Source organism: Vespa crabro, chromosome 1 (genome assembly GCF_910589235.1).
Source record: "Vespa crabro chromosome 1, iyVesCrab1.2, whole genome shotgun sequence".
In the NCBI taxonomy this organism is placed as follows: domain Eukaryota; kingdom Metazoa; phylum Arthropoda; class Insecta; order Hymenoptera; family Vespidae; genus Vespa; species Vespa crabro.
Window position 1 is genome coordinate 22,139,457 of NC_060955.1, and position 13,101 is coordinate 22,152,557.

A 13,101-nucleotide genomic window follows, 5' to 3' on the forward strand; every position below is an offset into this window, starting at 1 on the left:
GAGGTAGAGACGCGATCGTTTCAGGAAGCTTCGACTTGAGAACGAACGATCGTTAATCCGATTTCCCTCTCAGTGGTGACGACCTTCTCTCACCCTTTCATTCATCCTCTCTCTGTCTCTCTCTCTCTCTCTCTCTCTCTAAATTTGCGATTCCAACCGATCCCACGCTTCTGCACTCTACCGTTATTGCAGTCACGTTGCCAGTGGTACGCAGAGCAAGTCCCTTTTACGCTCCACGAGTTCCCTTTTACCCTCTTCATGAAGCATCATCCAGCGTGTTCTTCCACGTGAGTCAATACGCATAGAGAACTATCGTAGAAATTAATACCTTCAAATGTTCTATAATTATGAAATAATTCGATTTATTATCCATTTAAAATGAAAACCAATAGTCCTATCATTTTCTCAATTAATTATTTTCTAACCACTGATAATATCTTACAAATCATTTATTAATATTATTTTGCATATACATTATCTACATGCGTATACATATATTATTATTATTATTATTATTATTATTATTATTATTATTATTATTATTATTATTATTATTATTATTATTATTATTAATAAATATTTGCATAGAAAACATAAGAAATTGAAAAGTTTTCAGGACGATGTGCCTTTATTAAAAGAGAAAAAATTAAAGTTCTTCTTTTAGACGTAAGAAAATTTCATGGCCGTTTTACGAAAATTCGCGAATAAAATGGGCTGAAATATTTCAGGATTCGACGTTGCGGATTACGTTGCGGGATAACCACGCGGAAAGTTATCCATAGGGAAGACAGCATTAATCAAACGAAGCGATTTCCGTTACGGTAAAGGCGAAGATGACTTCGAGCTACGTTACGTTAACGTACGGATAATCAATCCAACGAATTAGATCAGATATCTGGTTTTGTACGTGCGCCAACTTTGTCTCCAAGGATTTATTTTCTTTCTCTCCTTTTCTCTTTCGAAGAAAAAAGAGGATAGATAAAGACGACGGTTTCAAGCCCCGGTAATCGACTTGATTTTCTTAGTTTTCCTATCAAAGAATTTATGTTCTTCTTCTTTAAGCCAGTCATTCTGAATAGTTCCCCTTGGGATTACTATTTTGACCCTTTTCTCTCTCTCTCTCTCTCTCTCTCTCTCTCTCTAGCTTTTTTCCATTTTGTGTGTTATACAAAGGGCTCTTTATTTTTTCTCTTTTTATTCGAAAATCAAATTAATTTATGTGCGTAATTAGTGAAAATATATTGCTACATATGTACAAGGACGTTGCCATGTAAATAAGTTGTTGTAAAATTGTAAAAAAAAAAAAAAGATACGACTACTTGATACGTCTCTCTTTTTATCTCTCACCCTCTATCTCTCTCTATCTCTCTCGTTATTTATCTCATTTTTGCAGCCCACTCTTAAAAGCATTATCTATGAAATTATCTACCACTCTCTCATTAGCAACGTATAAAACAATAAAGTAAAAAAAAATAAGAAACTCTGCTATAGAAATGAATGGCGTTGTAAAGTCTTTAAAAACATTATATATACGTGAAAGTTAACAAGAATGGTATTTATAACTTTCTTTTTGACCTTACCGAGCCATGAGTTTTATTTATCTTCCTAATGAAAAAAATTGCGTACTTAATTCTTTGGTATAGAAAGAAAGAAAAAAGAAAAAAAGAAAAAGAAAAAATGTAATTTATTATATTAACTCGCGTAGGAAAACATACGTTTACTCGTTTACCGTGACAATAGAAAATATAATTTTCAAAAAACTCTTATGTGCCCACTAATTTAATAATGATCATTTTTATTTAGTTCTTTCAATGAGCCTTTATAAACCTTTTTAATTACTTTCCCATTCTATGCTAATATGTCGGACTTCTTTTTAATTTAATTAAAAGAAACAATGAAATAATACTTTTTAGTTTAATGTGGTATAGTTTCTTTCGATTTTTGTTTTATTTCGAAAGTGTTCTACAATTATTAAAAGTAATAATACATATATATGTATATATATATATACATACATATATATATATATGTATATATATATATATATATATATATATATACGTATGTATATGGTATGTATATATTTTATGTATATTTTTGTTTTTATTAAAATAAACGCATCGAGCTGCAATACTGTACCAAAGGTACTAAAGGTACTATAAAATGTTACAGAAATGCAGAAGTAGCGTTCGACGCTTTTCGAGCATTTTGGCGATACATCTTAGTCTCCTCCATTTTCACTGTGATGTAAACACAGTAGACAGATAATACATTAAACTTTAATTACTAGATAGGACGTTTGGTATTTTGATTGCTTATTAATCGAGTAATTTAATTGTAGCTAAGATACATAAATATATTTTGCGAATGATACGCAGTTCAGTTGGGTTTATACGATATTACGACAATCGTCTATTAATATAATTACAGGAGAAGAGATATATTACGGAGTAGAGAAAAATACATTTTCTTATGACATTGTAACGTTTGGCTTATTTTTTGTTTGATTTTTTGAAAACAAAGTACAAAAAAAAAAAAAAAGAAGAAGAAAAAAAAAAGAAGAAAAGAAAAAAAGATAAAACTACGACCATTGTACGTTATTTAACAACGTTGGAAGAGCCAAAGAGTATTTTATTCGCTACCCCATCAAACCACGGACCATCCTATGTTAAATATTTTCTCGATATCAATTTACTTATCGTCATATAAACGGCCCATTTCTATAACTTCCTGCTAATCGATGATAAGAAATAATGTTATAATTACAAAGCCCCTTTATGTGTACCTTAAAATAGCAGTCTTTTAACTATAGATACTGATCTTTACTTAAAATACTTAAGAAATATAAATATGTAATACATGCCTAAACGCAAGGTTCAACATAATTGCCAGGAAATAATCCGGTTATTCCATCCATTACACCTTCCCACCAACCATCGTCGTTCTTTTTTAAAACATAAATGACGGAGCTTTCTTGGAAACTCAATTCGTCTTCCTTATCGGCATAATAATCATAAATAGCGACGACTAAAACGATAAATCTTCATAATATTTATCCATATATATTGTATCGCTATAGAAAAATAAAGTCTCACCTTTCTCGATATAATTTTTTGGTACCCAACCAGGTAAATCTTCTTCGTCCGGTACAATAGGCATTATAGCACCACTGGAAGGTGTTGGTCTACCAAATTGTGGATGTTCCTCTTGTTCCGGAGGTGGAGGAGGTGGCAGTGGTGGACTACTAGCACCGCTACTTCGACTAATTTGATGAGCTAATCTATGCGGTAAAGTATGATGACCACTATAATCAGCCATATCTCCGCTAATACCGACCAATGGAGAAGGCGGTGCTAAAACATTTTATAATTAAATTTTTTTTATATTTAATAATTAGATGATCTTAAATAATAACTTGTAATCAATTTTACTTACGAGGCATATTATTATGTTGCTCCTGTATATATCCCGCAGCTCCTGTAACACTGGGTGGTGCTGGTGGTGGTGTCTGTGGATGACTTTGCAATGGATGAACCGTACCAACTTGAGGTGGAGATGTATGTTGCGTCATATTGTTCGTGTGAGTAGAATGATTGGTATTATGAGAAGAATGTGAAGTTGTATGTGCATGCAATGGCAATGTACTATATCCTGGGCCACGTTCGCGTCTTGGATGACCCAATGGATAATTTGGCGCATAATGACTAGGAACTTGTGGTGGAGCAACCGCAGGTGGAGTTCTGTATTCACGTGAACCCTTACTCAGTGTTCCTATTATTGAACAAATGATCATTAGAAATTCTGTAATATTTAAATTGTTTAACTCGTTCAGAATAATTATAAATCATTCTTACCAGTCCTTACTGTTTGAGGAGGAGTCGGTGGCTTCGTAGTAGGTGCAGGTCCTACCATAGCAGCACCCAAACCAGAACCAGTAGATGTTGCACCCAAGCTCTGAACGCTACCTTGACTACCACCTCTTTGTTTACTTCTTGGTGTACCACTACTACGTACACCATGGCCAATATCATCCAAAATCGTATAATCTATGCTTTTTCTTACATATTTAATAGGCTTTTCAGGATTTGCTGGTGCAATAATTTTATATTGACGGGCTGTCATTTTGTTAGCCGTTAATACACCTATCTCTCGTCTAGCAACTTTTTCTTTATGTATCATAACAGTTTGAGCTATATGATTCATCTGACTTTCCATCTCAGCTAACTGAGATGTTTGTAGATCTAATAATTGAAGAAAATTATAAGCGAGAGTATTTATTTGGTATGCTACACTAGCCAATGATTGAGTCGTATAATTCTTTGTTTCTTCCAATGCAATCCTTTTATTGTCAGCTTGAAAATAATTTGCCTCGCAATAATCCGCAACACGTTCAAGATTTGTATGACTGTCTGCAAGATTGTGCCTTCCTTCAGGAATTTCCTGATGCAGCAATGCTGCTAGTTCAGCCATGACTTCTGAATCACTGCCTACTCCAGAAGACACGCAATACGAACCAGATCCTTGCATTTAAAAATATAACGCGTTAGAAATTTTGTTCATTCTCGTAAATTGAAATGATTGTATGTTGTACAACAATAAAAAATGAAAACAAAAAAAAGAAAAAAAAAAAAAAGAAAACAACAACAATTTGTAAGAAATAAGAAAAATATGAATCACGCTTTGTATGATCATTGTTATATTTATTTATGATTATTCAATTTCAACATATTTGACAGTTATTCAAAATGTCTATCCTAAGTAATAATAAAAGATTTATCTCATTTAATTAAAATAAAGAGAATTGGGGTTAGGTGAAGCTATTAAAATAAAAAAAAAAAAAAAAAAGAAAATTAAAAAAACCGATTCCAGATCATAATAATAATAATAATAATAATAATAATAATAATAATAATAAAATAAAATATCAAATATCGTGACATATGAGATCTGGCTTTCAATAAACGTCGAAAATTATATGAAGGGTGGTGACTGACATGCAGGAAGCAAGATGGAGATCAAAGATGAGCATTTCCTTTTTTGAAGTGAATACAACGCTGCAAAATGAAATATAATGAACGTATATAAATTGAACTAACGATACTCAGCCATATCGCAACTACCAGCTACTACTGCTGCATTAATTCATAATTACCAGGATCTTCAAATTTTCGGATAAAAAGAATTAAACGGTCTACTTTACGGTTTATGGACGAACTATCTCAGGCCAAGTACAATCGAATGGCATACGTTCGATAACGATATATAACGATATATCTCAATAATCGCATTTGTATCGATACTTCGCTTTACCTAACTTTACCTACACTACGCTATTGTTGGTTATGTTTTAAGAAAAGGATGTATATAGTACAACAGAAAGGACAAGAAAAAGATAAAAGAAAATATGAGAGAAGGATGAAAGAACGTCATTCGAGATTTTCGATAAATCGAAAATACATAAGAGACATGTCTAACGTTGAATTTTACGATTCGATATATCGTTTATTATAATGTTACAAAATACAGTAATTATATCGTAAAGGGATAGTCGGATAGAAATTCAACGAATATATCTTTGTATTTGAGTCAAATTATATTCGATATTGATTTCTAAGATATCGCATTAATTTAAGACGAAAGAAAACATTTTCTATTGAAGAACATTCAATCTAAATGTTCGAACGAAGAAAATGAGAGAATAATTTTGTCGACCATTAGACACTGTAATTTCTTTAACGTGCGGTAGGTCAAGTATTTTACATTTTTCGAAATAGAATATATACGAAGAACATGATATTCCATGGGAAATATATGGAGAATAATGTAGCTTCAAGATAATTCAAATTGCAACGTTATCCTTCAATTTAATCGAAATTGTAAATTCCAATAACAATGGACAACCTAATGAGGGAATTGGAAGGTTTAAAAATTTCTGGAAATATAATGGACGAAAGTCTATGGTCGGGATGTATAGATCTCATTGAAAAAAGCTTTGTTCCACAAAAATTATGTGGTAATGAGAGGCCATGCGATGAAAAAGACTTCAGAGAATATAGAATTATTGTGGATAGAAATTTAAGAAATATTAAGTCTATGTTACAACATATTATACAGACTCGTAATGAAGCAAATGTACGAATAGATTATGATAATGTATTAGTGAAAAACTTTGCATTGAATTTAATATATTTAATTGGAGAAATGCATGAGAAAAACATTTGGAATACTGCAGAATCTGTTTCAATTTCCAAAGAATTAACCGATTCCTTCTATCAGTTATATTATTATTTAGATATTTCACAATTTTTAATGGAAAATAATAATCTTAGTGTGATATTAGAAAAGTTTAGATATAAATTACAACGAGACAATTGGAAAACTTATCCGTCAGCTGTTACGTGGTATAAATGGATTTTGTTACAATTAAAGGTAATACAGAATTTTTATTTCAGAATATTAATTTCAATTTACAATTTTTTATTTGCAATAAAAAGGCCAATTGTATATATTTCCCTTTTCAGAAATCAAATTTATATGATCATATTCGTGAATTACTTCCAACAGCCCTAATAATTATAGATGATTATGTACCAGAAAATGTAGTAATTGGATTAGAATGTTTATATCAAATTATGCAGCACTCTCGTATGGTAAGTAAAAAGAAAAAAAAAGAAAAAAAAACATTATATATTATGTGTAACAATTAATGATTATACATTACAATTTCTTATGATATTTAATTGCAGAAAAAGGGATTAATAGATACTGGTTATGCAGATGTAATTTATCATGCATTAGAACGTTTGACTCATCAGAGAAATGCCAGATATATTGTGCCATTATATTCGTGTTTAACAAATCTTTTAGATACGTTGGATAATAATTTAAATGTATTTGAGGTATATATTTTTTGATTACTATCTTTAATTTGTTAATTGAAAAATAATATATTTTTCAACATATATATATATATATATATATATATATATTTTTATATTTTAATGTATATATACATATTGTGTGTTTATGTGTATATATAATATTAATATACATAAAAGTAAGGGTGGGCAAAAACTTTGTCCATTATTTGTAAAACTATAGAAAAATGTTATATACAAAATTTGAATTATACAGAAGGAGACATAATATCATGTAAATACATATGTTAAAAATATTTACATTCATATCATTGAAATTTTTTATATAACATTTTTATACATAAATATTTCAAATGAATAAAATTTTTGCCTCACCTTTTGTATGTGTGTCTATATAATGTATATATATATATATATATGTGTATGTGTGTGTGTGTGTGTGTGTAAATATTTACAGTGGACTAAACGAGATGAAGTACTTGCAACATTATTAGATAATATGGAGCTTGAACAAAATGTAGAATTACGGCATGTTTATATGTTAAGTTTACCACAACTTCTTAACAACATTGGTTGTGCCAAATGGTGTGAAAGAATAGCAAGAATACTATCTGAATATTGTGAGCATCATACAGATCTTAGAACATTAAAAGCTACGCTAGAGGTAAAACGTTTAATCTTATAAATTTAATAAATTTTATTTTTACTATAAATAACAAATATTTATATAATATTATTTGTTTATATAGACTGCCAAAACTTATCTTGTGATATTTAATCTACGGGTAGCAGCACACTGTATACCACTTTATACAGCTTTTCTGAAGCTACATTTTGACTTAACGGAAACGCCAACATTTGATATGGGAATAATGCAGAATTTAGAAGATTGTATTTGTTTGCTTTATGAATTAACACCAAGTATAGGCTGTGCTATTATAAGAGACGATCGTATGCATTTAATGATAAAAAGCAAGTTTCAAGTACAATGTCTGGGTGATATTAAATATTTAGAGTGAATGTGCTAAGTCATTTTATATTTAAATATAATTTCAATGGATAGTAAGCGGTAAACTATAATCTCATACAAATTTGTAAAATTTATCGCATTAATAATATAGTAGTACTTAGATATTTTTTTTCTTTTTGTTTTCTTTTTCTTTTTTTTTTTTTTTTTTTGTGATATGAAAAAGTTTACGTATATTATTTGTATAGCGAAATACACAATTTTATTAGAAGAATATTATTTTTTATATTTTTATCTTTCATGCTACCAATATACATATTTCGTATAATATTTTACTCGTCATTAATATTCTCGATCTAATAATAAATCAGAAATAAAAATACTTATATATGTTAAAAAATATTGATGTATCTGTTATTATTTTGACATAAATATTTATGAAATTATAAAAAATTATCATCCAATTTAGTACATGTGACAGATAAATATTGATTGAGACTTTAGTTCTTTATAGTTTAATACTGTTTCTTATGAACAAATTGATAAAGATTCATCCAACGACATGAAATAATTTATGTATCACTTAATTATGAATATATATTTATTATCAAATAAAATTAAAGAACATGATATATATATATCAATGTAACGTATAAAAAATACAGACAAAAATTTTCCATGAAAGATTATTTTCTTTTTTTTGTTGATAAATTTATCGTATTATCACGTTTGGTATAATTTCTATAAAACAGTATTCTCCGACAATACTTCATGGCGTGTACATCACAAAGATGTTTCCTCTTTTAGTAATAATTGCTTTTCTCCTTATAATATATAATTATTACAAATATCTAAGCAGTAAACCACCAGGAACGCCTCCAGGTAAAAATCTGTTTATTATTATTAACGATAATATATTTATTTAAATGATCATTAGAATAATATTAATTTATTTTATTTTCTTTTTTCTATTATAATAAAATAGGAATCGTTGGTTTACCGATAATAGGAGTTTATTGGTATTGTTTATGGTACAATTACAAATATCCATATCAATCGTTGGGTTATTTTTCGAAAAAATTAAAATCTAAATTGATTAGTTGTTATTTTGGACCGTTTTTTACTGTGATAGCTAACGATTATGAAAATGTAAAAGAAATATTGCTCAGAGAAGAATTCGATGGTAAATTATCTGATAGTTACTTCATAAAGTCACGAGCATTTAATAAAAAATTGGGTAATTTAATCTTGCATCCAGTGAATTATTTTTAAAATAAATTAATTTATATTCTTATATATTTTTTTTTTTTTTTTATCTTTTTCTCTCCCTATTTTATAGGTATAATTTTTACTGATGGAGAACAATGGCGAGAACAAAGAAGATTCGCTCTTCGTTATATGCGAGATTTCGGATTTGGTCGACGACACGAGATATTTGAAATGAATACCATGGAGGAATTAAACATTTTAATGAATATGTTAAAATATGGCCCTGTAAACGAAGATGAAAAGGTATGTTATACGATTATTATTTTTTTTTTTTTTTTTCTTTCCATTTTCTTTTCTCTTTTTTCATTCGATTTTTATCATAGAAAATTTGTAAAGACGGATTGGCCCTTTTTCCTGAAGTCTTATACCCATTTTTTATTAACAATATATGGGAAATTATATTTGGATACAGATTCGAACGTAGTAAATACGAAAAGCTTCGTTACTTCGGTCGAAAAGGCATGAAATTTATAAGATCAATTGACTCATTGGGTGGTTCTGTCTTTTTTTGGCCGATCACATGCTTTTTTGGAAATTTATTCTCATTCAAAGACTCAATGGAATCGAACTATGCTATGATAGATTTTATAAAGGTAAATGAACAAATTTTGTAAATTTGATTGTTATAATTTTGTAAAATATTCGTATTGTAGAAATATTTGGATAAATATAAATTAATGCACGAAAAGAATGGCGAGTACGGATTTATAGGTAAATACTTGAACAAATTGAAAGAGGACAATCTTCCAATTTCTTTCTCAGAGGAATATCTTATAATAACAATATTAGATTTCATATTACCTACTGCAGTCACGACAGTCAGTCTTATTACATTTGCTATCAAATTTATGATATATTTTCCAAACGTTGCAAAAAAAGTTAGAGAAGAAATACAGGAGGTCGTTGGAAGTGGAAGATTGGTTAGTTGGGAGGATAGAAATAAGTAATTAAATTTTGAAAAATGTACCAATTTAAATCATATATTGCGATTGAATTCATAAAATAATATCTCCCATTTGCTTTTACGTAGACTTCCATATACAGAAGCGACTATACGCGAAACCATGAGATACGAAACGATTACACCACTTGGCGTTATACATAGATCCACTAAGGATACAATATTTCGAGGATATTTTATTCCAAATAATACAATTATGATAACCAATATCTCTGAGATAAATAATGATCCCGATTTTTGGGGCGATCCAGAGAATTTTAGACCGGAAAGATTTTTGAAGGATGACGGTCAATTAAATAAAGATTTATCGATACCTTTTGGCGCAGGTAAGAAATCATATCAGATCTATTATTTTTATCGCATTCCTTTTCGATTTGTACATATAAATCTTTTATTTATTTATTTATTCATTTAAATAAAAAAAATTAGGACACAGATTGTGCGCCGGAGAAACATTCGCGAGATTTACGATATTTCAAGTTTTTGCTGCCTTCATGCAAAACTTCGATTTTTCTTTCGTCGAAGGTCAACCTACGAAAATTGAAGATAAATATCCTGGTATAGTTATTACTCCAATGGAAAATTGGATTCGCCTAAACCCATACTCTTAATCAGTCAGTATTGGTACGTACAAAACGAAAAAAAAATCAATCTTTTATTATAAGTGACATATATTTTTAACATGTTACATTTAAATAAAAATATTCACTTGTTAGGTACATGTTTCGAATAATATAAATCTTAAATTACAGATTAAGAAAAAAAAAAATAATATGCAATTTAATTTTAAAAGTATCAATGATTTACGAACGGACAAAGAGCGATGGTGTAATAAATGCTATTGTATGAGATAAAATTATTATATTTACATGGAGTATGTAAATTTGATTGATCTACTTTACCACAGTTAATAATCAGGAAGAATTTTCATGATAATATTCTGAACATATGAAGAACAACAATTCATTAAAATTAAAAAAATTTTTGCACAAACACATTCGCACATATACATATATATATATACATATACATATACGTATACATATACATATACATATACATATACATATATATATACATATACATATTCATTATTTTTCCATTATAATTTGTTAGATTCGATTATATACTATATTAATAGCAAATAAAAAGTTGCTTTCGATTTGGGATACAAATAATATGAGATATTATTTAAATCAGCAATAGATATAATTTAGTGTATGTACAACTTCTATTATTACCTTGACATGATATTTTTTTTTCAATTTCCTGAACAATGAAAACGAATATCTTAATAAAGTATATACAAATCACTATTAAACTGTTGAATAGTACATTGTGTCTGCATATAATGTACTTTTTACTTTAAAAATTAAACAATTGTCATTACAAATAATTATTATAATATTTTATTTTATATAGTTTAGCTGATGCATAAATAGAAATAAAATTTTTTGTTCTAATTGTGATTTAATTTGATAAGGTATATTCTATATCTTTTGACATCAATTATTAAATCTAATTAATTTTGCTATAAGTAGCAAAGCATAGTGCATAAAGAACGATAAAATGATGTGCAATAATTCTTAAAATTAAGATCAATGCCCAGCTATGTGTTTGAAAAATATTTTGTACCATTGTTTTCTTTATCTAAACAATGAATTTTATAAATTTTAACACAATGATTTTTTTTGTTTCTTTTATTTTTTTTTTTTTTTTTTTTTTATTGTAAACACAAGATCGTGTACGCACATAAAAATCCAACTATTTTTTCTATATGATTTTGCCAATAGCCGAAAAACTGTTCATTTTGTGGCACAATATAAAAGTACTGGAGTGTAAGCCTTCGTACTCTTTCAATTATTATTTATCACTGTCACAAATTGTCAATATTTTAACAAAGCGATACATCTTTTTTTTTTTTATTTTTTTTTTATAGAAGAAAATATATGTGAACAGTATACAATTGAAAGGGTATGAAATCCATTCAAATAACCTCCGTACAAATGTTTTAATCAATTCATTGCCATCTAATCTCATTACATATTTAGATTAAATGACAAATGACAGTCTATTGTATTAATTTTCTATAAAAAGTTATTATTTATTCTCTGTGAATCAAAACATATAAACCCAAACACGATAGAACGGCATATTTAAATTTTGGATATTCATTCATATAAATAGTAACCATACCTACGTATGGTAAGAATCCTCTTGCTCTACCTACAACGTCTTTATGTGTAAGCCATAATTGTCCCTGGGCGTATAAGCCTCTGTCATCGACAGAATTGTTATCACCTTTTGTTAAAAATTTAACAGTATTGTTCTGGTCTCCCCTACAAAAAAAAAAAAAAAAAAGAAAGAAGGAAAGAAAAAGAAAAAGGAAACCAACGTTCTAAGAGATCTGTATTAATGCAAAATAATAAATAATTTTTATGAAAATAATTTATTAATATCACTTACTTCTCATGAAGCTTCAAAACCCTATGGACTATCGGTATTTCTCTACCTACCACTTTGAAAACAACAATTTCTCCTACTCTCATAGATTCATTTTGATGATTAGTTAAAAATAATAAATCACCTCTATGGAATGCTGGTTCCATACTACCGCTAAAATATCAAATAAATTGAATTTGTTTAAAAGCTACGAATTCTTAGAACAACATTTTTATAAGAAACGTTATATCGATAGCGTTGTTTTAAAAAATTTAATAGGTTAGTTTGCGATTATACCTTAGAACAACAACAATGGGACTTTCGCTACCCGTTGCAACCATTAAACCTTTCCATATCATTAAGGCCGAGGACACGATCATGCCAAAGCTGAGCACTTGATACATGAACTGCAAGAAAAAAGAAAAAAGAAAAAAAAAAAAAAAAAAAGAAAAAAAGGAAGAAGAAAAGATTCAGATTAAGCTAAGTGTCTTTAGACGAGACCATATGTGCTTTTTCTACGAATCGAAGGGAATAATTTTAATGGAATAAATTTACCTGTCTTTTATTCATTCGCCGTACATCTT

At 28.6% G+C, this 13,101-nt stretch overlaps 4 protein-coding genes across 7 annotated transcripts in view; 2 read left to right on the top strand and 2 right to left on the bottom strand.

The window, feature by feature from the left end:
• Positions 1–2,342: 2,342 nt before the first annotated feature.
• On the bottom strand, positions 2,343–5,246 carry LOC124426051 (abl interactor 2). 3 transcript variants are annotated; one of them, XM_046967313.1, is made up of 6 exons: positions 5,153–5,222; positions 4,995–5,054; positions 3,855–4,520; positions 3,436–3,771; positions 3,096–3,353; positions 2,343–3,027 (listed from the first exon to the last, which is right to left on the bottom strand). In XM_046967313.1, exons 3-6 carry the CDS (start codon positions 4,468–4,470, stop codon positions 2,864–2,866), a joined length of 1,374 nt encoding a protein of 457 aa, XP_046823269.1. In that variant the 5' UTR covers positions 4,471–4,520; positions 4,995–5,054; positions 5,153–5,222; the 3' UTR covers positions 2,343–2,863. The 3 variants fall into 3 exon arrangements, with proteins under 3 accessions (XP_046823269.1, XP_046823250.1, XP_046823259.1); XM_046967294.1 differs by lacking the exon at positions 4,995–5,054 and having other exon boundaries at positions 5,097–5,246; XM_046967303.1 differs by lacking the exon at positions 4,995–5,054 and having other exon boundaries at positions 5,153–5,232.
• A 275-nt stretch (positions 5,247–5,521) lies between these two features.
• Positions 5,522–8,124, top strand: LOC124426064 (TELO2-interacting protein 2-like). Its single transcript, XM_046967327.1, has 5 exons — positions 5,522–6,429; positions 6,522–6,650; positions 6,747–6,899; positions 7,336–7,542; positions 7,628–8,124. Exons 1-5 carry the CDS (start codon positions 5,893–5,895, stop codon positions 7,895–7,897), a joined length of 1,296 nt encoding a protein of 431 aa, XP_046823283.1. The 5' UTR covers positions 5,522–5,892; the 3' UTR covers positions 7,898–8,124.
• A 132-nt stretch (positions 8,125–8,256) lies between these two features.
• Positions 8,257–11,803, top strand: LOC124423659 (probable cytochrome P450 304a1). 2 transcript variants are annotated; one of them, XM_046961644.1, is made up of 8 exons: positions 8,259–8,727; positions 8,831–9,082; positions 9,185–9,357; positions 9,438–9,707; positions 9,768–10,057; positions 10,145–10,401; positions 10,505–10,699; positions 10,828–11,803. In XM_046961644.1, the coding sequence occupies exons 1-7, from the start codon at positions 8,637–8,639 to the stop codon at positions 10,684–10,686; spliced, it is 1,515 nt and encodes a 504-aa protein (XP_046817600.1). In that variant the 5' UTR covers positions 8,259–8,636; the 3' UTR covers positions 10,687–10,699; positions 10,828–11,803. The 2 variants fall into 2 exon arrangements, with proteins under 2 accessions (XP_046817608.1, XP_046817600.1); XM_046961652.1 differs by lacking the exon at positions 8,831–9,082 and having other exon boundaries at positions 8,257–8,727.
• The window catches only part of LOC124423668 (signal peptidase complex catalytic subunit SEC11A), a 1,537-nt gene continuing 214 nt past the window's right edge, over positions 11,779–13,101 (bottom strand). The window contains exons 1-4 of the mRNA XM_046961663.1: positions 13,073–13,101; positions 12,815–12,924; positions 12,542–12,691; positions 11,779–12,414 (exon numbers count right to left, since the gene is read on the bottom strand). The exon at positions 13,073–13,101 is cut by the window's right edge and continues 214 nt beyond it. Of these exons, the coding sequence (XP_046817619.1) occupies positions 12,180–12,414; positions 12,542–12,691; positions 12,815–12,924; positions 13,073–13,101 (524 nt within the window). The 3' untranslated portion in view covers positions 11,779–12,179. The remainder of the gene's footprint in view (positions 12,415–12,541; positions 12,692–12,814; positions 12,925–13,072) is intronic.